Below are 27,754 nucleotides of genomic sequence, written 5' to 3'. Positions count from 1 at the left end.
TTTCCCTTTCTCTTCTTTGTTCGCACATCTCCCGGGGCTCAGCTTTGGATTTGACCCCGCCTCTGCGTGTAGGTCGCCGGAGGGCGTCTGTTCTTCGCTCAGGCAGGATGGAGTTAAAGGAGCAGCTGATTCGGGGGCTCTGGCTCACTCAGGCTGGGGGGAGGGAGGGGTGCGGATGTGGGGCGGGTCTGTGGTGGCAGAGGCCGGCGTGACGTTGCACCAGCCTGAGGCGCGCCGTGTGTTCTCCCGGGCAAGTTGTCCCTGGATCATGGGACCCTGGCAGTGGCAGGCTGCACAGGCTCCCCGGAACGGGGGGTGTGGATAGTAACCTGTGCTCACACACAGGCTTCTTGGTGGCAGCAGTAGCAGACTTACTGTCTCATACCCGTCTCTGGGGTCCGCGCTTTTAGCCGCTGTTCGCGCCAGTCTCTGGAGCTCCTTTAAGCAGCGCTCTTAATCCCCTCTCCTCATGTACCAGGAAACAAAGAGGGAAGAAGTCTCTTGCCTCTTCGCCGGGTCCAGACTTTTCCCCGGACTCCCTCCCGGCTAGCCGTGGTGCACTAACCCCCTGCAGGCTGTGTTCACGCCGCCAACCCCAGCCCTCTCCTGGCGTTCCAACCGAGTCCTGAGCCTCAACTCCCAGCCCCGCCGGCCCCGGCGGGTGAGCAGACAAGCCTCTCGGGCTGGTGAGTGCCGGTCGGCCCCGATCCTCTGTGCGGGAATCTCTCTGCTTTGCCCCCTGCACCCCTGTTGCTGTGCTCTCCTGCGCGGCTCCAAAACTTTACCCCTGCACCACCCACAGTCTCCGCCCGCAAAGGGGCTTCCTAGCGTGTGGAAACCTTTCCTCCTTGACAGCTCCCTCCCACTGGTGCAGGTCCAGTCCCTATCCTTTTGTCTCTGTTTATTCTTTTTTCTTTTGGCTTACCCAGGTACGTGGGGGGGGGGTTTCTTGCCTTTTGGGAGGTCTGAGGTCTGCCAGTGTTCAGTAGGTGTTCTTTAGGAGTTGTTCCACGTGTAGATGTATTTCTGGTGTATCTGGCTTCTGAATAACTAGGCTTTAAAATGCATAGGATCTGGACTCAACCTCAGCCAGTTTCTGATTAAAACTGAAGTGGCTCCTTTTTTTCTTGATCAGTCTTACTTTGGATATAATTTGTTCTTCTTTTTCTGGCTTCTTAAGAGATAAAGAGCATTAATTTTTAACCTTTTCTACTAGAAAACATTTAAAGCTATAAATTTTCTTCTAAGCCCAGCTCTTTCTAAGCACCTTCTAAGCATCTTCTTAATGCTTATATTATGTACTTTTCAGTGTAGAGAGTATAATATAATCTGTATCATATTGTATTTTTGTTTTCCATCAGTTGAAAATAAGTTCCAGTTTCCCTTATGGTATTGTTCTTTGACCCATGGGTTATTTAGAAGGATATGTTTAATTTCCACACATTTCTAGGTATCTTATTTTTATAGATATCTAATTTCATTTTGGTCAGAGAACATACTGTGTAAAATCGCAACATTGAGAGTTATTGACACTTATTTTATAGCCCAAGATATGCTTTCCCTTGGTGAATGTTTCATGTATACTTGAAAAGAATATTGGGTATAATATTCTATAAATGTCACTTCTGTGCTAATTGTGTCAAGATGGTTGATCGTGGTGAATCATGGCCCTTAAAAGATGTCCAAAACCTAATCCCCGGAACCTGTGAGTATGTTACTTAATGCACTAAAAGAAGCTTATAGATGGGAAGATTATCCTGGTGGGCTCAATAAAATCACAAGAGTCCTTATAAAAAGGAGTCAAGAAGGTTAAAGACAAGATGGAAATGGGACAATGAAAGCAGAGGCTGGATGATTGCACTGAAGATGGAGGCAAGGGGTACAAGCCAAGGAATGCTGGCAGGTTCTAGAAGCTGGAAAAAAGGAAACAGATTTTTCCCCTGAAGCCTCCAGAAGGGATGCAGCCAGCTAGCAACTTGATCTTAATGAAACTGATTTCAAACTTCTGGCCTTCAGAAGTGTGACGGAATAAATTTCTGTTGTTTTAAACCACCCAATTTGTGGTAATTTGGTATCACAGCCTCGGAAAACTAATATAGAATGTGGTACCAGGAAGTATGGCATGCTGTTGTAACAGATACCTAAAAATGTGGAAGTGGATTTGGAATGGTAGAGGCTGGAAGAATATTAAGGCGCATGATTTTTCAAAAGCCTGGATTGCCTTGAACAGACTCTTAGTATTATAGAAATATAGATGATAAAGTCTGCAAGTGAGGGCTCAGGAGGAAATGAGGAACATTGTAGAGAAACCCTGTATAGTCTAAGAGAATACCTAAATCTTCATAAACTGTTGGTAGAAATATGGATATTTAAAAGCACTGTTGGTGAGGACTCCAAAGAGGAACATGTTATTGGAAATTGGGGAGGGGATGGGGTTCTTGTTACATAGTGGCAGGAAGCTTAGCTGAAATGTGACCTACAGTGATATGGAAAGCAGAATTTGTAAGTGATAAACTTGCATGTTTATTAGGCTGATGAGATTTTTGAGCAAAATGTTGAAGGTTTGGCTTGGTTTCTTGCTTCTTACAGTAAAATGTGAGAGAGAAGAGATAAATTGAAGGAGAAACTTTAGCAAAAAGGAACCAGGATTTGACTGGGGAAATTCTTAGCCTATCTAAAACTCATCAACTAGAAGAGCAACTTGGAAAATTGATTTATTTCTGGTCTTCACTCTTATTAGAAGTATAACAAAAGTAAAAGTTTCCTTGTTGAAGTCTAATGTTTATTCCTAAAATTTAGTATAATAGGAATAAAATGTTGTCTAAGTACTTAGGTATTTGTTTCTCCTTCTTTCCATTCAAGCTAGGAAGTTGATTTGTGCTGTCATTATTTTTATTTCTTTTGAAGTATTTTTTTAAATTCATTTTGGCAGAGTAACTGCAATCATGGTCATCCGCCATTGATACACATATAATTTAATATATGTTTTACCGTGTGTATGCAAGAATATTTTGAGAACACTTTCCAAGTGGAATTTTAACCTATCATCAATTTTGTTGGAAGAGCACAATTGGTAACCCTCCCCTCAACTGCTTTTTCCTCACCCAACTAACAGGTTGCAAATTCAGAGACTATGAATTTGGATAAGAATCCAGAGTCAGTTAATAGCCCAGAGGAAAGAAAAACTTCTGTGAACTCTGAACCTTCTAACCCTTCAGAAAAAGCAAGTGAAAAGATTAATTTGTCATGGGAACATAATGAGGCTGTTTCTGAAAGGTAGGCATTTCTATAAAAATGCATAAACTTACTTATCTAAATATGTTTGTAAACACATATACTCAAGCATAAAATAGCTTAAAGCTTCATATTTATATGAATGCTATTTTTGTCCATTATGAAGAAATTGGTTCTCAAAAGCTTTTATTGTTGTTTTAACTGTACTAAATACAATTTTGAATTGGTTAGGTGATCAGGTTTTTCATTGTGATGCTTTCCATCTTTGGTATGGCAACTGGAGTGATCAACTGGATCACTCCAGTAGTTTCCACTTCTACACATGGAAGAATCAAGGCCCTATGAAACAGTGGTTTTAAAGAATTACACAGAGGAGTAAGACTTGGAGAAAAGTGTCTAAAATTAGTTCCCTGAATGTGGAAGGTAGTATCATGATAACTTCAAACTATAGTGAATAGGTTAACTTATTTGTCTGATTGATCACAAAGCAGCTGAGACACCTAATCTCCAATCTAGTCTAATAGAAGATTTGGGGCTGATAGGGAAGAAATAGTTTAGTTTAACAAAGACGCTTGATTGGTGATCCTGGCCTGGATTGATGTTCAAGGATAGGGGGATGGGGACATTTTAATGAATTCTCTTGACTAGTGATTCTCAACAGTTTTGGAGCTTTATAATATTAGTTATTCTTAACATTTCACTCCCTAAAATGTCCTATGGTTTTGCTTTTATATATTAAATTATATGTCAGCTTTTAAAAAGGAAAATTTATAACTAAAAATAAGTGAATTAAATGATGGCCATTGTTTGGAGAACACCACTCTTTCCCCCAAATAACTATGCATACTCAAGGATGCTATAAAACGAAAGAGAAGCTTTACAGATCGACACCATTTACAGGAGATTCTTGGTATTTGGGAATTCACATGCAGTTCTGGTTCTTCAGAAGAAACCCTAATATTCCATGATGTTGAGGCCTGCATTTTAGTTTTGAGCCAGGAAGCTGCTGTGAAGAAGGCACTTATTTAGTTGACAAAGGAAAGAGTCACATTTCAGTGAGTGTTTGTTGTTACCACTTATTGATGCCTGTGCTGAAACTCAAAGTGACAAAAAAGAAAAATGCTGTTGATGGAAGTGAAAACGCCGTTAAAGTAACATTTTATAGACTGATATGTTAACTTTATCAGTGGCTTATACCCATGATATGAACAATTCACCTCATGCTCTATAATGAAGGAAGAACGTGCAATTTATGAAACTGTTTCAGGCAGCACTGTCAGCCCATGATGAGTGTGAGAATAGGTGTAACAACTGTGTAACTTGACCCTGATGGGTAGGTTCAGTGGTGAATTTTATAAAACATTTAAGAAAGAAACAATACCATTTTTAAACAAACTATCCCAAAGAATAAAAAAAGAGGGAATATTTTTCATTTTATGAGACTAGATGCTAAAATTTGGTATAACTCTGATACTTTGATAATAAAATCAATTTAAAAATTTTACAGAAATGGAAAATTACAGTTTACTTTTACCCACAAACTAGATGCAGATATCCTAAACAGAAACTAGTAAACCAAATTCAACAGTCTATAAAAGTTGAGTTTGTTCCAGGAATGCTGCAACATTGGTTTAACAATAGCAAGTCAACTTACATAATGTGCCAGGAGAAGAGTCATCATCAGCTCAAAATAGATGTAGGATTTTATAAAATACATGTTTATGATTAACAAAAAATTCTTGGCAAACTTGGGATAGGAGGTACCTTCCTTAATTTGATAAAGAGTATCTATAAAAACCCTAAAACAAATCTGATAGTGAAATATTGGAAATATTCCCTTTGAGATAAAAATAGAAGGATGCCTGCTGTTACCACTTTAAGGTTATACTGGATATCTTAGCTAATGCAAAAATGCAGAAAAACAAAAGAAAGAAAAATATAAAAGATTCAAAAAGAAGAAACAATAAATATTATTACTACTCCTAGATGATTGGGGGTATATATGTAGGAAATCCAAAGGAATTTACAGATAAATTATTAGGATTAATAAGAGTTTAGCAAGATTGCTAAACTCAAACATATAAGAAATCAATTGTATTCCTATAAGATATAAAAAATTAGGAAATGAAAAAATTTTAAACATATTATAGTATTAAATGTATCAAGTACCTAGAAATACAATTAACGAGGCATGTAATAACTGAAGAAAATTACGAAACTTTGAGATATTGAAGAAGAATTCATTGGAGAAATGTACTATGTTTATGGTTTGGACAATACAATATTAAAAATGCTTTTACTTTTGTTCAAATTAATTTATAGAGGACAGTTTCAGTCAGTTTCCCAGTGTGTAATTTTACAGAACTTGACAAGCTGATTTCATTCGAAAATGTATATATAAATGCAATGGGTTAAGAGGCCAAGATACCCTTTAAGTAGAGAAACAGAATGGAAGGAATTTGCCATCAGATGTCAGGACATTATGATACTGCAGTAATTAGGATAATGTGATATTGGCAAGTACTAGACGACAGAGCTGTGTAACAGAGAGTCTGGAAACCTATACCTATATGTATTATGTGATTTGTGTTGGAGATTGTATGGCAGATCAATTGGGAAATGATTGACTTTAGTAAATTCATATTGCTGTTCATATTGTGAGAAATATAAAAGAAATTGGATCCCTGAGTCCAGTCCCTGTACATGAATCTCAAGTGAATTAAAGAACTAAATATCTAAAGGAAAATTATGAAGCTTTTAGAAGGTAACATAAAATGTCTTCATGAACTTCAGATAAGGAAAGATATCTTCAGACACAAATACCTTTGCCATAAAAGAAAAAAAAAGATCAATTTTACCACATTAAAATTAGAAACTTCTTTTCTTAAAAGGCACTATAAAGATAGTGAGAAGACAGGCCATCAAGTGGGAGAAGATACTTGCAGCACATATAACCTATAGAGGACTAGTACCCAGAATATATATAAAGAACTTCAACAAATCAATGAGTAAAAGCCAGATAATGCAAAAGAAAAATGGGCAAAAGACTCGTACATCTACTTCACAAAAGAGGAATTCCAAATGGCAAATAAACATATGAAAAGGTGCTCATCTTCACTAGTAATCAGGGAAATGCAAATTAAAACCACAATGAGATACCATTTCATATCAGGTAAGGAAAAGTAAAACATTTAAAAATCTGACAATACCAGGTATTGGTGAGGTTTTGAAATAAAAGGAATTGGTTTTAGTTAATATTTTGTTGGGTGAGTAAATTGGTATAGTACGTTAGAAAAAATTTGGCATTATCTAGAAATATTGAAGATCTGAATATCCTTTGACCTAGCAGTCCTATTCCTTGGTATATACCCTAGCTAGAGACATGTTCACATGTGCAATAGGACATATCTAGAGGAATGTTTATTAGCAGCATTTTCCATAATAGCCAAAAACCAGAAGGAAAAAAAGTCCATCTACAGCTGAAAAGAAAAATAATTGCTGTAAGTCCATACGGTATAATTTTGTACATTAATGAAAGTGAAGGAACTACAGTCACATGTAACAGTATGTTACTCCCACAAAAAACATTATTGAAAGGCAGACACAAGGAATAGTATGATTCCATTCAAATGAAGTTCAAAAATAGCCAGCAAAAAGTACATTATTTATGAATTCAAAGCTAGATGGTAAATCTAAAGAGTAAAACAAGGGGATTAGTACCACAAATGCTATTTATGGAGGAGATTTATGATTCAGGATGGAAGCACGTGGGTTTCTGAAGTGCTGATAATTTAAAATATATTTATCTGGGGCTTCCCTGGTGGCACAGTGGTTGAGGGTCTGCCTGCTGATGCAGGGGACACGGGTTCGTGACCCGGTCCGGGAAGATCCCACATGCCGCGGAGCGGCTGGGCCTGTGAGCCATGGCCGCTGGGCCTGCGCGTCTGGAGCCTGTGCTCCACGGTGGGAGAGGCCACAGCAGTGAGAGGCCCCCGTACCGCAAAAAAAAAAAAAAAAAAAAAAAAAGTTAAAATGTATTTATCTGAGTAGTGGCTACATGGATGCTAGCTTTATAGTTATTTATTAAGCTGAACATGTATTTTTAATCCAATTTGAAAATAATTATTAATTGGAAAGTTTAGATTATGTTTAATGTAATCTTACTGATATATGTGGGCTCATAACTATAATCTTAATACTTGTTTTCTATTTGTTGCATTATTTTATGGTCCTTTTCCCTTATCTGTGTCTGTTTTTTTCTCTACTTATTTTAGCCTTCTTTTGGATTTCTTTTTCCCATTCCCCATTAGCTCATTAATTATACATCTTTCACTGTACCTTTTGAAGTTATCCTAAAGATCATGATATGGATTCTTGACTCTAACATTAGAGTCTAATATGAATTGCTACTTTTACCATTTTATAGGCAATGCTTGACCTTAGAACACTTTTAACTCCATTTAGTGCTCCCTCCCATTGTTTGTTTCATGCATTTAAGTTTTACATTATTTTAAATCTCATAAGACAATATCATTACTTTGTACAGTCATTCACTTAGAGTTACCCAAATACAGTTGTTGACTCTTGAACAAGGGTTTGAACTACTCGAGTCTACTCGTATACATGGATTTTTTTTCAATAAATGTAGTACCTATAAACGAATAATTTCTTTTTCGCATTTTCTTTTCATTTTTGATGTCTAATGTTTGTAATACATATAACATCTATGGTATTTGTATCATTAGGACAATATTGATATAGGTACTGACAGATGATTCATCTTGTAAACAGACAGCATAAACTTATAGTATCAATAAATAGAGGACACTACTGCAACTGTATTTTCCTTATGATTTTCTTAATATTTTTTTTCTACCTTTATTGTAAGAACACAGTATATAATATATATAACATACAAAGTATGTGTTAATCGACTGTTTATGTTAACAGTAAGCCTTCTAGTCAACAGTAGGCTATTACTAGTTTGGGGATGAGTCGAAAGTTATACTTGGATTTTCTGATGCCTTCATTGTGCAAGGGTCAAGTGTATTTACCCTTTCTGTTGCTCTTTATTTCTTCCGGTATTTCCATCTGGGATAATTTTTCATCTGCCTGAAGAATTCCATTTATTATTTATTTTAAAAATTCTGCTCAGGATAAACTTTGTTTTTATTTGTCTGGAAATAACTTCATTTTGTCTTTATTTTTAAAGGATATTTCAACATAGGTATTGAATTATAGGTTGGCAGTTATTTTTAGCACTTTCAAGATGTCATTACATTGTTTTCTGACTTCTATAATTTCTGTTGAAAAGTTAGATATCCATCTTCTTGTTCCTTCTTTGAGGATGGTGTCTATTTGTCTAGCTGCTTTCAAGATAGTCTACATATTTTTGGTTTTCATCAGTATATTCTATGATGCTGGCAGTGGGGGGGGATTAATTTATCCTAATTGGGGCTCATAGTTTTTCTTGAATCTGTGACTTCATGTCTTTCATTATCTTTGGAAAATTCTTGGCTATTATCTTTTTAGATATTGCTTCTGCACCATTCTGTCTCTTCTCCCCTTCTGGTATTCCAATTATACTCTTCTGTGTACACTCCATCTATTTTGTTCTCCATGCTTTTGTCTGGATAGTTTCTACAATTTTCTAGTTTATTCTCTCTTTAGCTGTATCCAAGTGGCTGTTAAACTCAGGTATTTAGTTCTTAGTTTCAGGTTTTTTAATTTTCCAGTCTCCTCTTTTCATTGGATCCATTTTCTCTCCATTATTATAACTCTAGAGAAATCCAGGAGGCTTTATAATTGTTTCTTCTGATACCCCAAGTGTTGAAGAAATTAGTGCCACTACTAACTTCCTATGTCTATAGTCATGGTTCGATTTAGAAGTTTAAGCATTTTCTTTTTAGAATGTGAAGAAAATGGGAAAGGCAGTAACAGCTGAGCTGAAGAAGCTCATAGAAGAGAAGGCCTGTGGACCAGAACACATATTTGATGAAGGAACTTGCTTAAATAAAAAGAAAATGCTTTCATATGCAATCTTTTCCAAAGAGGAAAAGTAAGCATCAAGGTCTAAGGCACCCAAGAACAGACCACTTCACCAGTGTTGATGGAATGAAACATTAATATTGTCTGAAAAATAAGTCTTGCATTGACTTTCATGTGAAGAAATGTTTACAGAGATACAAAGGAGAAAAAAGTAGTTACCAGCCATAGTATTATAAGAAATTTTCCACTGTTTTTCATGTGCTCCTTCCTACTCGTTATTAACACTTATTTAATCTCACGTTTATGACATATCCCTCTTTAACAGATCAGGAAACCAAGGTTCCTGTCCCCCAAACACTGAGCTAGTAAATGGCAGAGCCAGGATTTAGACCTAGACAGTTTTGTCTCCAGATCCCATTATTGAACTATGTACTACATTATAACGTTACCTGGAGAATTTTAATTACTGATTTTAGACACAGAAGTTTTTCTCCAACGTAGAATACAAGTAGAAAAATAGGTGCATCTAGAAGACCACGAAAATCATCAGTGTCCTCAGTTTTCCTCCCAGATATGGTTCATTAAAAAAAGAGCCATCATTGGAAGCAGTCAGTGGAACAGTTTCATGAAAGTTACATATCATTAAATGCTCGTGGAATTCCAATCTTTAGTGTGTAGATGTATAAATGAATTTCTCAGGATAAGCATTAGCAGCTTTACATACATACATACACAGACACATAATTTTTAAAATAAAGTTAATTGACCTATAATACCTACTGAAAACTGCACAAACAGTAAATGTATAGTTTGGTGAATTTTGACAAAGTAAACACATTTTGTAATTATCACCCAGATCAAAAAACAACACCAATGGCATCTGTTCTGCCTCATGCCAGTCACAAGTCCCACCCCTACCACACTGACTTCAGTAAACATCATCCTAACCTCTAACACCATAAGTTGTTTTCGTTTACTTTTCACCTTTATATAAATGGAATCATACTCAATGAACTCTTTGGTGTCTTGCCTCTTTTGCCCAACTTTATGTGTTAAGAGATTCATCCATGCTGTTGCTTAGCAACAATAATTTGATCATTCTCATTGCTATATAATGTCCATCATATGAATATACCACAGCTTATTCCATTCACAACTGTTGATGGACATCTGAGTTATTTGCAGATTGGGGAAATTATGATTAGTGCTGCTATGAACATTCCTTTACGTGTTTGTTGGTGAATATACATAGGTAAATTTCTGTTGGACCTTTGACTGGAAGTGGAATTGGTAGGTCATAGGATATGTGTATTTTCAGGTTTAATAGATACTACTAAATACCAAAGAAGTTGTATCAAGTTACACTCCCAATGAGAGTATATGAGGTTTTTCTTATTCTATATCCTTGTCAACACTTGGTATTATCTGCCTTTTTCACTTTAGCCACACTGGCATGTTTATAGCATCACATACAGGCATGCCTTGTTTCTTTGTGCTTTGCTTTATTTTGCTTCACAGATATTGGGGTTTTTTACAAATTGAAGGTTTATGGCAACCCTGCGTCAATTCTGTTGGCACCATTTTTCCAATAGCATTTGCTCACTTTGTGTCACAGTTTGGCAATTCTCACAATATTTTTTTTTTCTTCACAATATTTCAGACTTTTCCATTACAATTTGTCATGGTGATCTGTGATCAGTGATCTTTGATGTCACTATTGTACTTTTTGGGGGTTGCCACAAACCACACCCATATAAGACAGCAACTTAATAAATGTGTGCATTCTGACTGTTCCACTGACCTCATCTGTCTCCTTTCCTCAGGCCTCCCTACTCCCTGAGACATAACAATATTGAAATTAGGCCAGTTAATAACCTTACAATGGTCTCTAAATGTTTAAGTGAAAGAAGACCTACATGTCTCTCACTTTAAGTCAAAAGCTAGAAATTAAGCTTAGTGAGGAGGGCATGTTGAAAGCTGAGACAAGCCAAAAGCTAGGCCTTTTGCACCAAATAGTTAGCCAAGTTGTGAATGCAAAGGAAAAGTTATTGAAGGAAATTAAAAGTGCTACTCCAGAACACGTGAATGATAAGAAAGCGAAATAGCCTTATTATTGATATAGAGAAAGTTTAAGGTCAAATCAGCCACAGCATTCCCTTAAGCCAAAGCTTAATCCAGAGCAAGGCTCTAACTCTTCAATTCTGTGAAGGCTTAGAGTGATGAGGAAGAAGCTGCAGAAAAAAAAGTTTGCAGAGGTTGGTTCATGAGGTTTAAGGTAAGAAGTCATCTCTGTAACATAAAAGTGCAATGTAACGCAGCAAATACTGATGTAGAAGCTGCAGCAAGCTATTCAGAAGCTCTACCAAAGATAATTAATGAAAGTGGTTACGTTACACAAAAGATTTTCAGTGGAGAAGAAATAACCGTAAATAGCCAGAAGATACCACCTAGGACTTTCATAGCTACATAGAAGTCAATACCTGGCTTCAGACTTCAAAGAACAGGCTGACTCTCTTTTTGAGGGCTAGTGCAGCTGGTGACCTTTAGGTTGAAGCCAGTACTCATTTACCATTCCAAAAATCTTAGGGCCCTTAAGAATTATGCTAAATCTGCTTTGCCTGTGCTATATAAGTAGAACAACAATGCCTGGCTGACAGCATATCCAGGCTTGAATTACTGAATATTTTACTCAACTGAATGTTTGAGACCTACTGCTCAGAAAAAAGATTCCTCTCAAAATTTACTGCTCAAAGGGGACTTCCCTGGTGGTGCAGTGGTTAAGAATCCGCCTGCCAGTGCAGGGGACACGGGTTCAATCCCTGGTCTGGGGAAGATCCCACATGCTGTGGAGCATCTAAGCTCGTGTCCCACAACTACTGAAGCCCGCGTGCCTAGAGCCCAGAGCCCGTGCTCCGCAACAGAAGAAGCCACTGAAATGAGAAGACCGCACACTACAATGAAGAGGAGCCCCCACTCACCACAACTAGAGAAAGCCCACGCACAGCAACAAAGACCCAATGCAGCCAAAAATAAATAAATTTAAGAAAAAAAATTACTGCTCATTGACAATGCACCTGGCCACCCAAGAACTCTGATGGAGATATACAATGAGATTATTGTTGTTTTCATGCCTGCTAACACAACATCCTTTCTGCAGCCCATGGGTCAAGTAATTTCAACTTTCAAGCTTATTATTTTAAGTACTTTGTAAAGCTGTTGCTGCCATAGATAGTGATTCCTTCAATGGATCTGAGCAAAGTAATTTGAAAACCTTCTGGAAAGGATTCACCATTCTAGATACATTAAGAACATTCATGGTTCATGGCAAGAGGTCAAAAGATCAACATTAACAGAAGTTTGGAAGAGGTTTACTCTAACCTTCATGGATGACTTTGAGAGGTTCAAGACTTCAGTGGAGGAAGTAACTGCAGATGTAGAAATAGCAAGAGAACTAGAATTAGAAGTGGAGCCTGAAGGTGACTGAATTGCTGTAATCTCATGATAAACTTTAACAGATGAGCAAAGAAAGTGGTTTCTTGAGATGGAATCTATTCTTGATGAAGATCCTGTAAAGACTGTTGAAGTGACGACAGAGGATTTAGAACATTACATAAACTTAGTTGATAAAGCTGTGGTTGGGTTTAAGAAGATTGACTCAAACTTTGAAAGAAGTTTTACTGTGGGTAAAATGCTATCAAACAGCATTGCATGCTTCAGAAAACCAATCACTTGTGAAAGGATGAGTTAATTCATGCAGCAAATTTCATTGTTTTATTTTAAGAAATTGCCAGAGCCACCCCAGCCGTCAGCAACCACCACCCTGATCAGTCAGCAGCCATCAGCATCAACACAAGACCATCCAGCAACAAAAAGATTACAACTTACTGAAGGCTTAGATGATGGTTAGCATTTTTTAGCAATGAAATATTTTAAAATTAAGGTATGTATTGTTTTTTTAGACATAATGCTATTGCACACTTAATAGACTATAGTATACAGCACACTATAACTTTTAACTTTTAAACATAACTTTTATATGCACTGGGAAATCAAAAAATTCAAGTGATTCACTTTATTGAGATATTCGCTCAATATTGTTGTGGTCTGGAATCAAACCCGCAATATCTCTAAGATATGCCTGTATTCGTTTTAATTTGTTTCCTTCTCATAATGAAATTAAGCACTTTTTTATATTTGTTAGTCATTTGGATATCTTCTTTCATAAAGTTTCTCTAAGACTTTTGCATGTTTTTCTTTTGAGTTGCCTGTCTTTTTTATCAGATATATTGACAACAAGTATCTTTTCCCATTCCAAGTCTTTCCACTTTCATAATAGTGCCTTTATATGTATTGACTCTTCTTAATTTCAGTGTAGTCTTTTTTTTCATAGATTGTGCTTTTCTGATGAATGTTCCATCTGGTTTTGACTATTTTCTCCATCTTTCCTCAGTATTCTTAAAACTATTCATCATAGTTTTTTGGGGTTTTTTTGTTTTGTTTTGTTTTGTTTTGCGGTATGTGGGCCTCTCACTGTTGTGGCCTCTCCCATTGCGGAGCACAGGCTCTGGACGCACAGGCTCAATGGCCATGGCTCACGGGCCCAGCCACTCCGCAGCATGTGGGATCTTCCTGGACCGGGGCACGAACCCGTGTCTCCTGCATCGGCAGGTGGACTCTCAACCACTGCGCCACCAGGGAAGCCCCTTTTTTTTTTTTTTTTTTTATGTCCGTGTTTTATAACTCCAGTACCTCAATCATCTGTACATATGTTTTTATTGTTTTTCTCTGTTTCTAGTCATTTGATTCTGTCTGTTAGTATGCTTGATAGTTTCTGAAGAATTGGTGAGGCTCTGAATAATATCTTTCTATAGACGAGATTTATTCTGTTCTCTGGCAGGTAGAGTAGGGCCTGGTCACCTAATCTGCTCAGGTAATGGTATAAATTCAGGCCTGTTGTTATTTTGGTAAGTCTCCTATATCTACTTCACTCTGGCTTTTAAGATGTAGCCCTTAGTGGATTCCAGCTGAAAGCTTGGAGTGTTCACCAGGGCCTCTCCACCTTGGTGGCTTCTAAATCTTTACCTTTACCTCCTCAGCCCAAAATTCCAATGAGATTGCCAAAAATTTCACTCTGATTTTTAGTCTTTCTGCTTAATGTCTTAGACTCCTTAATAACATTATATTTGATATACTGTAGCAGCAAATAAAGATATTTAAAACATTAGAAATATAGAAATATTAAATGAAGAATTTTGAGATTGATAAGAGATTTTGACTATAGTATAATGAAAAGAATTGCTTATAGTTGTAGTTAAGCAACAAAATAAATACAGCTATTAGTCTTTCATCCACTATGACTATTATTGAATACTAGTAGAAAAAAGTATGTACAAAATAAACTTTGTAAGTTGTGTTAAAGGCCAAAAATGAGTAGAAGAGTAAAATATTATTGATAAAATTTAGATCTGAACGTTTTTGTTGTTAATTGAACTTAGAAATAATAGCTTTTGTCAGAATCTTTTATTGATAAATTTGATATGGAAAAAATTATTGAATTTGTTTAAAAGTGCACATGAAAAACAGTTGATTTCACAAAATGGAAATCAGTGTGTGGGAAATGTATCCTTCTGCTCATGAAGTATTAACTGCACAGGAGTTGTTCTTTTGCTGTAAACAAACAGAAAACTAGACTAAAGAAAAGAAATTGTGTTTAGACATTGTTCAACAGGGAGCACACAATTATGATCCCTGTGAGAAAAGAAACAAAAGAAACGCACCCTACCATTGTGCCAGTTCTGCCTGGAGGCATTTCCCAAGTTGAAAAGCAGGGGTGGGAGGAGCCCAAACAGCCTGGTGGTCTTGGTGCCTTTAGATCAGATATTGGAGAATATGAATTATCTAGAATTTGTGAGGCAGAGCAAGAGAGGTAATTGCATAATGGTAGAGCTCTGGAGATCTGCAAAGGGAACCCCTTGAATCATTGGCTGAATACAGATCTATATATGCAAAGCATGAAACTACAAGAGGCTGGGGCAAGAACCACTGAAAAGAAGAAGGCCATACATTTTTTGGAGGTTGCACAGGGCTGGGAACATTTTGCTTTCTCACTGGCTGTAATGAAGAGACTTAGCACTCACCAACAGGTAGAGTCCTTGGATGGGTATAGCTGTAGTGAGGCTAAATTAATTCTGGGCTAAAAGACTCCAGTGGACCTACCCCAGAAAGCTAAAAGGACTCAAAGGAGTCAGAACTAATCATGGGTAATTTAACTATATGCCAGAACAAAGTCCAGCACTCTGATAGAATGAAACATCATCCAACAGTGTGAATTTAACAATGTCTGACATCTAATAAAAATTTACCAAGCATGCAAAATATGAAAAGTAACCCATAACAAGGAGAAAACCAAAATGATAGAAACAGAATTAATATGGTTGTTGGACTTAGCAGACAACATAAAATAGCAATTATCAGTATATTATTCATATCTAACAACATAGAGGAGAATGTCAACCTGATAGAAATGGAAGATGTAAAAAGAAAGACCCAAATTGTACTTCTAGAGATGAGAAAGACAATAAAGTGAAAAGTACATTGGATAGGATTAATAACAGAATAATTACTGGCTTTTTAAAAATCAGTGAAATACCAGAAACTGTTCAGACAAAAGCATGGGGAGAAAACAGGCTAACAAAAAAATGAACAGAGCATCAGAGACTTGTAGAACAGTATCAAGTAGTCTAATATATGTATATATCATTGAAGTCATCACTAGGCAGGGGGGCAGGAAAATATATCTAAAATTTGTCCAATTCTAAACCCATAAATAGGAAGAAAGAAAGGTTAACAAAGCTAAGCAGACGCATAAAGGAAAAGCACATCATAACCAGACTGCTAAAAATCAATGGTGACAAAATCTTAAAAGCAGCCAGAGAGAAAAGACACATTACATAGAAAGGAACAAAAAATAAGATGAGAATTCTCACTGTAAACTATTCAAACTTTAGAGATGTCGAAAAGGAGACATCTCTAAAGTACTGAAATGGAGAGACATCTCTAAATCATTAGAAGAGGAACTGTCTACAGTTTCTACAGTTCTGCACTCAGTGAAAATATCTTTCAGACATGTACAAGAAAATGGACTTTTTCATACTCAAAAAAAGTGAAAGAATACATCAGCAGCAAAATTGCACTACAGGGAATGCTAAAGGAGTTTCTTCAGGTAGAAGGAAAATAATATCAGATGGAAATTTGGATCTATACAAAGGTAAAGTTATGAAGGGTGCTGGAAATTATAAATATGTGGATAAATATAAAATATTTTATTGTTTCTATATAGGGTATATATGTGTGTATATATCACACTATTCCTTTGTACTATGTGGTGTGTATATATATGTTATAATACTGGTTGTCTGTAGTATTTCTGTGTACAGGCAACAAACAGTTGGAATTTTAAATTAATACCATTTACAGTAATATCAGAGTATGATATTCATAGGGGTAAATTACCAAAATACATATAAGACCTAACTCCAAAACAAGATTTCTGGTCCAGACTGTAAGGTGTCATCACTCCATACTAACAAGTAAAAGCTGAACAGACTGAAAAGAACCACTCTTCTGTGATCCACCAGAGAAGTAAGGTCATAGAGCAAACTACTGACACCCAAATTGGAGAGAGAAACAGGCGGAAACAGAATCAAAACGCCCTGGAAGTGGAGCAAAAACCTCCGTGGCAACCACTGCTGGGGTAGGGAAACCTAAATTGTAATTGCTGGAGGCTCAGAGTAAATAAATCTCAGAGATAAAAACTCCAAGGGGGGGGGGTCCAGGTAAGGGGGGGCACAATTTTGTGAGTTTTACCTCTAGAGCTCTACTGATCTTTGCAGTGAATATTGAAGAAAAATCCTCTCATGCTTCCAGCAGGGGGCAAGATAAAAAGAAGCTTTTGAAATGCACCAGAGCACTCTGTTCTTAACAAGCCCTGCCATCAGGAGAAAGTATTACCAAAGATTAACCTATCTGGAGGAAAGGAAATATCTAATACCTACTCCCTCCAGCCTTCCACATGGAGGAAGAGAAATACCCAACTCTAGCCCCCTCTAGCCATCCTGTCCCACCTAAGAGGGGTTTGGAGACTGGGCTGCATAAGTGAATTTCATACTCTAGGGGCACAGGCTCATTAAAAGACTGAGACCTACCCATAGGACTAGTAGAATGCTTCCCCTTCCCCCACATTTTACCACTACATTACTAAAGGCATGTTTACCATAGTTCCTTTTACCCAGTACATCATGTCTCCCTTTCAACAAAAAGTTACATATTAAAAACATTAAAAAAAGACATATTAAAAACCAGAAAACACAATTTGAAGAGACTGAGCAAGCATCAGAACCAGAGTCAGATATGGCAGGAATGTTCAAATTACTAGACCAGGAATTTTTTTAAACTATGATTAATGTGCTTTAATGGAAAAAGTAGACAAAATGCAAGAACTGTTAGGTAATGTAAGAAGAGAGATGGAAATTCTAAGAAAAAGAAATGGTTGAGATCAAAACTACTAACAGAATGAGGAAAGCCTTTGATGGGCTCATTAGTAGAATAGACATGGCTGAGGAAAGAATCACCAACCTTAAGAATATGACAATAGAAACTTCCAAAATGGCAAAGCAAAGAGAAAATAAAAGACAAAAACAACCCAGAATATCCAAAAACTTAGGACAACTACAAAGGGAGTTATATATGCATAATGGGAATTCCAGGAAGAAAAAAGAAAGGAACAAAAGCAATATTTGAAGTAACTGTGACTAAGAATTTCTCCCAAATTAATGTTAGACACCAAGCCACAGATCCAGGAAGCTCAGAGAACACTAAGCAGGATAAATACCTAAAAGAGTACACCTAGACATATCATATTTAAACTTCAGAAAATCAAAGCTAAAATCTTGAAAGAAGCCAAGGAAAAACACCATACCTGTAGAGGAGCAAAGGTAAGAGTTACATTCAACTTCTCCTTAGAAACTATGCAAACAAGAAGAAAGTAGAGTGAAATATTTAAAGTGTTGAGAGAACAAAACTTACCAACCTAAAATTCTTTACAGTGTGAAATTATCTTTCAAAGGTGAAGGAAAAAGACTTTCTCAGGCAAACAAAAATTTAGGGTATTAGTTGCCAGTAGATCTGCCTTGCGGGAAATGTTAAAAATTCTTCACAGAGAAGGAAAATAGTATGTCAGAAAATCAGATCTACATAAAGAAAAGGAAGATCATCAGAGAAGGAATGAGTGAAGATAAAATAGAATGTTTTATCTTTCTTATTATTAATTGATTTAACTGACAAGAGTTCAAATTAATAGCAACAATGTATTTGACTATGTATGCTTGTGTGTGTGTGTGTGTGTGTGTGCATGCATGCTGCATTCACGCACTTATATATAAGTGAAATGAATGGCAGCAATGATTGAAAAGGAACAGGAAAGAGGAATTAGGAATATTTTGTTATTATAAGGTACTTGTACTACTTGTGAAGCAGTATAGTATTATTTGACAATTGACTCGGATTAGTTGTCAATGTGTATTACAAACTCTGGGGCAACCACTAAATACAGAAGTATAGTTTGCTAAGAAAGGAGAGAAAATGGAATCATGTAAAATGTAGTTTTATTCATAACTGCCAAAACTTGGAAGCAACCAGGATGTCCTTCAGTAAGTGAATGGGTAAACAAATGTGGTATAGGGTTGGCCAAAGTTTCCATCGGTTTTTAAGTAAAAATAAAAGAAACATTTTTCATATTCACCAAGAACTTTGTTGAACAACATATTCACCATTTTGTTCCACTACCTTCTGACATTTTTCAGGCAACTTCATAATTCCATCTTCCCAAAACTTGTTACCTTTTTGAGCAAAGAACTGTTCCAGGTGCCTTTTACAGTCTTCGAGGGAGTTGAAATTTTTTCCATTAAGAGAATTTTGTAAAGAGTGAAATAAATGGAAATCCAAAGGTGCAATGTCTGGTGAATACAGCAGATGAATCAGAACTTCCCAGCCAAGCTGTAACAGTTTTTGCCTGGTCATCAAAGAAAGACGTGGACTTGGGTTACCCTGATGGAAGATTATGCATTTTCTGTTGACTAATTCCGGATGCTTTTCATCGAGTGCTGCTTTCTTTTGGTCTAATTGGGAGCAGTACTTGTTGGAATTAATCGTTTGGTTTTCCAGAAGGAGCTCACAATAGGGGACTCCCTTCCAATCCTACCATATACACATCATCACATTCTTTGGTTGAAGACTGGCCTTTGGTGTGGTTGGTCGTGGTTCATTTCACTTGCCCCACGATCTCTTCCATCCACATTGTTGTACAGTATCCACTTTTCATCACCCATCACAATTTGTTTTTAAAATGGAATGTTTTCATTATGTTTCAGTAGAGAATCGCATGTGGAAATGCGGTCAAGAAGTTTTTTTTTTGCTTAACTTATGTGGAACCCAAACATCAAGGCGATTAACATAACCAAGCTGGTGCAAATGATTTTCAACGCTTGATATATTTTGAGTGTGTCCACTATCTCTTGCCTGGCATAATGTTAATTGTTCTCAATTAATGTCTTGATTTGATCTCTATCAACTTCAACTGGTCTACCCAACCGTGGAGCATCGTGCAGCAAGAAAATCTCCAGCACGAAACTTTGCAAACCACTTTTGACGCGTTCGATCAGTCACAGCACCTTCTCCATACACTGCACAAATCTTTTTTTGCATTTCAGTTGCAAATAATAAAGCATAATGTGCTGAAAATGTTGCTTTTTTCTTCCATCAATATCAAAATGGCTTCACATAAATTTACCAATTTTGATAAGTTTTTTTAAATGCATGCTGATATGGCAGCTGACACAATACAATCTAACAAAACTATTTTGAATGAAGTTAAAGACATCTAAGCACTACTAGATTCATGTTACGGAAAAAACCGAACAAACGTTTTGGCCAACCCAGTACATTCAGGCAATGGAATACTGTTTAGTGCTAAAAAAAAAATGATCTATCAAGCTATGAAAAGACATGGAGGAAACTTAAATGCATATTATTAAGGGAAAAAAGCCAATCTGAGAAGGCTGTATACTGTATGATTTCAACTATATGACATTCTAGAAAAGGCAAAACTGGAAATAGTAAAAAGATCAAATGTTGCCAGAGGTTGGTGGAGAAGGATGAATAGGCAGAGCACTGGGGATTTTTAGGGCAGTGAAACTATTTTTTATTATACTGTAATGGTGGCTACATGTCATTATATACTTGTCAAAATCCACAGAATATCCTAACACTAAGAGTGAATGTTATTGTAAACTATGAAGTTTGAGGGTAATGATGTTGTTAACGTAGTTTCATCAGTTGTAACAACAGTACCCACTGGTAAAGGATTTTGTGGGAGGTTGTGTGTGGGAGGGATAGGGGGTATATGGGAAAACGCTGTAGTCAATTTTGCTGTAAACCTAAAGCTGCTGTAAAAAAAAACCCCAGTTAATAATTTTTAAAAGTACAAAATATTGCTGTGAAAAATTAATGGAAATATAAATATATGGTGAGATATGCCATAAATATATGGTGAGATATGCCATGTTTACAAATCAGAAAATTCATTGTTAATGTCACTTCACCCAAATTGTTTTGTATATTTAACGCACCCTTAAACAAAATCATGGCATCCTTTTCTGTAGAAAGTAACAAACTGATCATAAACTTGTATGAAATGCAAAAGACCTAGAAGGTGAAAACAGTGTTATAAGAGAACAACGTTGGAAGACATACACTACCTGAGTTCAAGACTTACTATAAAGCTATAGTAATTAAGAGAATGGTGTTGGCATAAGGATAGAAATATAAATCAATGGACAAATTAGAGAGTATATATAGAGTCCATTGGTTTTCAGCAAAGATGCCAAGGTAATTTAATGGGGAAGAGAGAGTTGTTTCAACAACTGTTGCTGGAATAACCAGAGGGGAAAAGTGAACCTCAACTCTTACACCATACACAAAAATAACTTGAAATGGATCATAGACCAAATACAAAGGCTAAAAATTAAAAACATCTATAAGAAAATGGTACAACCCTGTGTGTAGAAAATTCATGTAGCAAATTAATTGGGCTTACTGAAATTTGTGTCAAGGTTTTCTTAACAAAAATTCTGATTTTAAATGTCACATTCAAAAAAGTGGAGTCGGGGTCAAATGGGAGCAAAAGACAGTCTCATGACTCAGAATATTCTGTAACCATAATCAGCATCCTTTATCATCATTGCATAGTAAATATTGCTACTATAGTGATACAGAGTAGTGGCAGAATTAATTTTTTAATATCTTTATTTTTTATAGTTCTACATCAGTAACAAAGTTTTAATCAGTTTCTTTTATACATTGTTTCATTTTCAAGAAGGCAAGTATATGTGCTAGAGTGACTTTTGTATATTTTGTACATTTATATATGTTGAATACTTATAGTTCATACATTTGGATTTATTGTAAATGGATTTCTATTAAGTTTTTTTTAATAAATTTATTTATTTTTGGCTGCATTGGGTCTTTTGCTGCTGTGCGCGGGCTTTCTCTAGTTGCAGCGAGTGGGGGCTACTCTTCGTTGCAGTGCACGGGCTTCTCATTGCAGTAGCTCTCTTGTTGTGGAGCACAGGCTCTAGGTGCGCAGGCTTCAGTAGTTGTGGCACATGGGCTTAGTTACTCCGTGGCATGTGGAATCTTCCCGGACCAGGGCTCGAACCTGTGTCCCCTGCATTGGCAGGTGGATTCTTAACCACTGCACCACCAGGGAAGCCCTCTACTAAGTGTTAAGGGTCTGTGTTTATTGTATATCATGAACTTTCGGTCATATAAATAATTGGCTATACACAGCGTTTCTTGGGTACTTGGTTTTATCATTTTCATTCCACATCCTCCCCATTGTTAGATTAAAACATATCAGTTATGAAATGTTAAATTAGAAGAATTAAAACCATTGATTGCACATCTCAGCATAAGCACGTTTATTTTATTTATTTATTTATTTATTTATTTCAGTAAAGATGATATCATGTTGATTTCTGTGGAAAGTCCTAATTTGACAACTCCAATTACATCAGATCCAACAGGTATCTTAAAATATAACCTATCAAATCAGAAAGCCTCAAATCAGTATTTGTTTAAAATAGAGAATTGAATATTATCTTTTAATAAAATAAAAGTTTTAATTCTACTCTCAAAAATGTTTAATTTATATCTGTGATTAATATTACCTGAATAAATCAGTGATTGCTTAATAAAATTGAGGTTTCTTGTTAACTTTGTGTTTATCAATTTATGGCCTTTTGTTTCTTTACTGTGTTTAATGGCTTTGTAAATTATAAAACTACTTACCTTTCATATCCGTTATTTGTACTTGTTTACTCTGGTCTTGTTGCTGATAGTGATGGTTTATTTTTTGTTTGTCTTTGGTTTTATCGAGTTGTAGTCTACTAGTTTGTCTACTCTTTAGTATCTTTGATTTTTTTAAACTTTTATAAATAATACTTCTGTTACTCTTTAGAGTTTCTCATTACACTTAATGTAAAAATCTTTAACCTTAGATTTCCAATAAATTTCCTTTCCCTTAAAATAGCTATCTTTTTTGCCTCATAATTTCTCCTTCAAAATTCCCCATTTCCTTTTCATTTTTAATATACATTAGAGAGTTTAATTTGCATCTTAATTTCAGAAAGCTTTGTCTGCACTTACATAGCTACTTAATTGCCACTATGATTTGGGCTGTTAACATTGTAAATCAAATAGTTAAGGGATATTAAGCATTTATCTGAGGCTTTTACTGGTTCTGTGAAGAATCCTCCTCAGCCATCTCAGGTGGTCTAGTCTAAAGATACTATGAATAAAAAATGTGTAAATTTCCAAGTTACTTCCTCAAATGCTATAGTGGTTTACAGATAGATACTCAAAAAAGAGTTACTAATATAGCTGTAAAGTTACAGAAGGAAAAAATCTTTTGAACCAAAATTAGAGTTTGCTTTTTTTGGACTGGTTCATTGGTCTTTGGAATAAGTAAAGTCGATTGAGTTACATTTTTGAGTTACAACCATGATTATATAATGGTTAATTAGCATCCCCATTATTATTGTTTCAGCATTCACATATTATAAAGTCCATAAATATTTAATAGTTAATAAACTTGTCAAATGTTCATATTTTAATAATTTTCTTTCAGATACTGGAAAAATTACATCAGGAAATTCTCACAATTCACCTGATGCTGAAACTGAAGCTATGGTAGGTATTAAATATTGTCTCTGAATATTGTTTATTTGAATACGTTAGTTCTAGGAACTTTAGTGTTGCTACATGTTGGATGACTCATCTTTGTCATTCATTCTTTGGGAGATTCATTCTCTGAGAAATTAATGTCTCCTAGTTAGAGTGACCAGGTTTCAGTCCAGCTTAAACGTTAAAAAGCAAACAGCTAATGATAAACATATTTCACAACCATATTTATTACCAAATTAACTCATTTAGACTCTGCTTAGTTATATTCACAGAAACCATATAGTATTTCACGAGCTTCTCTTTCATAGTAGAGTTAAATTAAGCTGTGAGACTTATAGAATGTTCAATCTCTAGCTTCTAAATAGTAATTTTAAATGATATGTGTTTTATTTTTAAAAAACATTTTCTGTTGAGGCAAAATCTTATTTTTTTAACAACTTTTCAGGCTAAAGAGAAGAAACTTGATTCTGTGATTGATCTAACGAAAGAAGGCCTGTCACACTGCAACACAGGTAAAGGATTTGTCTTTTTCAAGAAAGAGGGAAGGGTAACAACTCAAAATACATTTGACCCATTTATGAAGTTTTTTTGTGTGTGTTAGTGTGTGTATTTAGTAGCTCTATGCAGTTTTATCACATGTGTAGATTTATGTAACTGCCACCACACTCAAATTATACAGCTGTTCTATCACTACAAGGTTCCCTCATGCTATCCCTTTATAGGATTTTTTTAAAGAGTTTGTTCCCAGTCCCTAAACCCTGGCAACCACTAATCTGTTCCTCACTGTTATAATTATATGTTGTTTCATGGATGTTATATAAATGTGATATAATATGTATCCTTCTGATATTGGCTTCTTTCCCTTAGCTTAATTTCCCCCAAGGGTCATCCAAGTTGTTTAGTAACTATTCCTTTTTATCCATGGTGTGGATGTGTAATGGTTTATCCATTCACTCACTGAAAGACATCTGGGTTGCTTGGGACTATTAGAAATCTCTTTTCTACCTGTGAGACACACCTTTTTTCCTTAACCATAGCAATACTGGCTGTGAGAGGATGCTAGGGCATAACATGAAAATGCAGAGGGAGAGTGACAGCAGTGCCCTCTTTCTCAGATTTAAACAAAAAGAAGTAAAATAGAGTCTTCTGGGGCTGGTAATCAATCATAAGGTTTCATCTCTTAATTGCACTTGAATGTTTATGGTACTCTTGATGAAATATTTGATTCCACTTATTAGCATTAGTAAATTAATATTTAAAATGGAGATTACTACAGGAACTATATAGTCCAGTTCATTCTCCGATCTCAACTGTGGATCCAAACAAAGGTTGGAACCATTGGAATCTTTAGGCACCCCAAGATAGAATCAAAAAACCCTTCAGTTTCCAATTTCATGAAGATTAGAATGAATTAAAAAATGAAATTGGAGTCCATAATGAAGTAACAATTATGATTAACAATTTTAATATTAATTTTAACAATTCAGATTACTAAATATTTTTTAAACTACACAATACAGTATTCGAGTTGCAGTAAAATAAAAACATAGATTCATTCAGTGCTTGATAAAATAAGGTATACCTGTAATGGGGTTGAGGGGGGCTTCACTTTGAAATCGAGCAGTTGGAAAGATAAATCATGCCAATTCATGATGCTAACTCATGATAATGTGAGAATGTGAATCTGTCTTGTAAAATGTTCAGTTCTGAATAAGGGTATAGTTAGTCAGATGAAACTTGGACCGTTTCTCATATTCCCAGGCTTGATGAATGGTATCACCAACTCATCCAGTTTCTCAAGCCAGAAGTAAGAGTCAGTTTTGACTCATAGATATGCCTCATTCCACTATGTAGTCAGCTTTCAAGCTCATCAGTTGTCTCCCGAAAAGCTAACAGATGTAATCCATATATTTCCTTATTCCAGAATTCTATCATCTGTAGTCTATTGCCATAACTTAATAACTAATATTTCTGTCCTAACTTACTGCTTTTAATGAATCTTCTAAGTTGCCACTAAAATATTATTTCCTGTATCCAAATCTGGTTATGTTTTTGTCTTTAGGGTAAAATCCAAATCCTTAACGAGATATACAAAATTCTTAATGACTTAAACCCTGAAAACGTTTCTAGATTTATCTTCTACAGATTCCTTACCTCTTCTTTGATAGCTTCTCAGTAGGTAGTGCTTCTTCCCTCCTTGCCATCACCACATATCCTGTTCTCTTTGCCAGGAATGCTCTCCCCTCTGTACCTCCCCAGGCTTGTCTGATGACCCCACTTCTCATCCTTCAATATTCAGTTTAGACACTTGTGACAAACTGTTCTGGCAGAAATTGTCATCTTTGCTCTCCTTACCCTTGGTATTTTGTGCATGCCTATATTATACCTTTATTTCATTGTTTCTGTACATATCTGTTTTCCTAAAAGGACTTGAAATTCGTTTCAGCAGCATTAATGTTTTTATTAATCTGTATGTTTTCATCGTTTTAGCACAGTGCTTGGCACACAACATACGTTCCCAAAAAAAGGGTTGAATTAATGCAGATTTTCCACTAAATACTTTTAAAAGAAATGTAAGTTTATATACTGTGAATGGGAGTGTAAATTAATCTTTCTGGAAGACATTCTGTCAATATCAAAACTTTACAAATATGCAAGCCTTGTGACTCAATTCTTTGAATAGTTACCTGAAGAAAATAAAGTATAGGGGAAATATGAAAATGTTCATTGCAGTGCTATTCATGAAATATAAAACTTTGGAAACCCTTAAAGTTCTAGGAATAAGGAATTAATTACAAAAATTACATTTATATGGTACAACCATATTCAACCATTAAAAATAATGTTGAGGAAGTATATGTATTGATGTAAACATGTTAATAATATAACAAGAGAAAAAAGTTATAAAAGTTTATATGTAGAGTCATGGTGGAGTAAGTGGGCTCAGACTTAACTTTTCTTTAGAAAACTAAACAAGATATAAGAAAAAATTTTTTAGATATTGCAGTACAGGACTACAGTCCCTGAGAGAAGGGAAATGCATGAGATGAGCCCTATGGGCTGCCCCAGCTTTCTTCCTAGATTGTGGTGCACTGATGGAGATCCCAAGCAGAGAATGGCTGTCTTGCTGAGGTAAAGAGAGATTGGCATTCAGAGAGGCTGAGGCAACTGGAATGAGGGGAAGAGTACTATCAGATGAGGAAGCCACTTGGAGAAAGAGCTCCAAGAGGTTAGCATAGGAGTCCTTTTGAGTCTTTGCTGAAATATTAAGTCACACATGCAGAGTGAAATTGCATGAGTCTGGGCAGAGAATGACCAAGGACCTTTACACTAAACAATTTCCAGAGCTCAAACAGCAGTGGGAAATGTTTCAGGTCTGACCAGCCATTGTGGTAGATTCTTACTGAATATACGGGTGTAAACTCATCTTAGAGCAAAGGCAACTCTAGCATTGCCCTAATAAAACTGAACTCAGAATTCAACTCACAACCATGTAAAATTCATAATATCCATAGTCCAATTTTAAAAAGTTACTCGAGATATGAGGAAGAAAAATGGAATCCATAACCAGGAGAAAAATCAGTCAAAAGAAACAAACTTAGAAATGACAGTTGACAGAATTAACAGACAAGGACCTTAAAAGAACTGATAGAAGTACACTCAGAGATTTAAAGGAAAACATGAACATAATAAGAGAAATAAAAGATATAAAAGAAAACCAAATGAAATAAAAATACTTGAAGTTAAGTGAATGGAATAAATATTATTATATTAATAAATATTAATTAATTAAATATTAATAAATATATTTAATAAATATTATTAAACACCAGAGAAAGAAAAACAAATTGGTATACTGGAAGAAATAGTACATGACTGTATAATTTGGAAAGAAACTATACAAATTAAAGAAAGAATATAAAAAGAAAAGAAAAAAGACTGGGAAAAAGGAATCAGACCTTTAGTAAACTGTGGGACAATATCAAGTGGTCTAACATACATGTATGGTCAAAAGTTTTACAAATTTAATGAAAAGTACAAGCCCACCATAACCAAGAACTTCAGTACTCTGCAGGCAGGATAAATACAAAGAAAACCACATCAAGGAACATCATAATCAGTTCCTGAAAACCAGTGATTAACAGCAACAACTTTACAGCAATCAGAAAGACACCATATATATAAGATATATAGGGAAGAACAAAGAATGCACAGTTACCTCAATTGGAACTAT

General features: G+C 35.7%; 1 protein-coding gene across 3 annotated transcripts in view; it reads left to right on the top strand.

The window, feature by feature from the left end:
- The window catches only part of LOC112409773 (activating transcription factor 7-interacting protein 2-like), a 45,852-nt gene extending 21,028 nt beyond the window's left edge, over positions 1 to 24,824 (top strand). The window contains exons 6-9 of one of the 3 annotated variants that reach the window (XR_003005231.1): positions 3,116 to 3,276; positions 13,004 to 13,162; positions 22,291 to 22,361; positions 23,465 to 23,509. Coding sequence is in view for 2 of the 3 variants with exons in the window: in XM_024760078.1 (XP_024615846.1) it covers positions 3,116 to 3,276; positions 22,291 to 22,361; positions 23,465 to 23,526; positions 23,966 to 24,121 (450 nt within the window). In the remaining variant the exon portion in view is untranslated. Of the gene's footprint in view, positions 1 to 3,115; positions 3,277 to 6,125; positions 7,066 to 13,003; positions 13,163 to 22,290; positions 22,362 to 23,464; positions 23,527 to 23,965 lie in introns of those variants that run through there. The other 2 variants (XM_024760078.1, XM_024760079.1) reach the window with 2 other exon arrangements.
- Positions 24,825 to 27,754: the final 2,930 nt, after the last annotated feature.

The sequence above is a fragment of the Neophocaena asiaeorientalis genome, unplaced genomic scaffold, assembly GCF_003031525.2.
Source record: "Neophocaena asiaeorientalis asiaeorientalis breed wild unplaced genomic scaffold, Neophocaena_asiaeorientalis_V1.1 scaffold1686, whole genome shotgun sequence".
Lineage (NCBI taxonomy): Eukaryota > Metazoa > Chordata > Mammalia > Artiodactyla > Phocoenidae > Neophocaena > Neophocaena asiaeorientalis.
The sequence above is the reverse complement of the archived record's forward strand: the minus strand, read 5'-3'. Positions and strand labels throughout refer to the sequence as shown.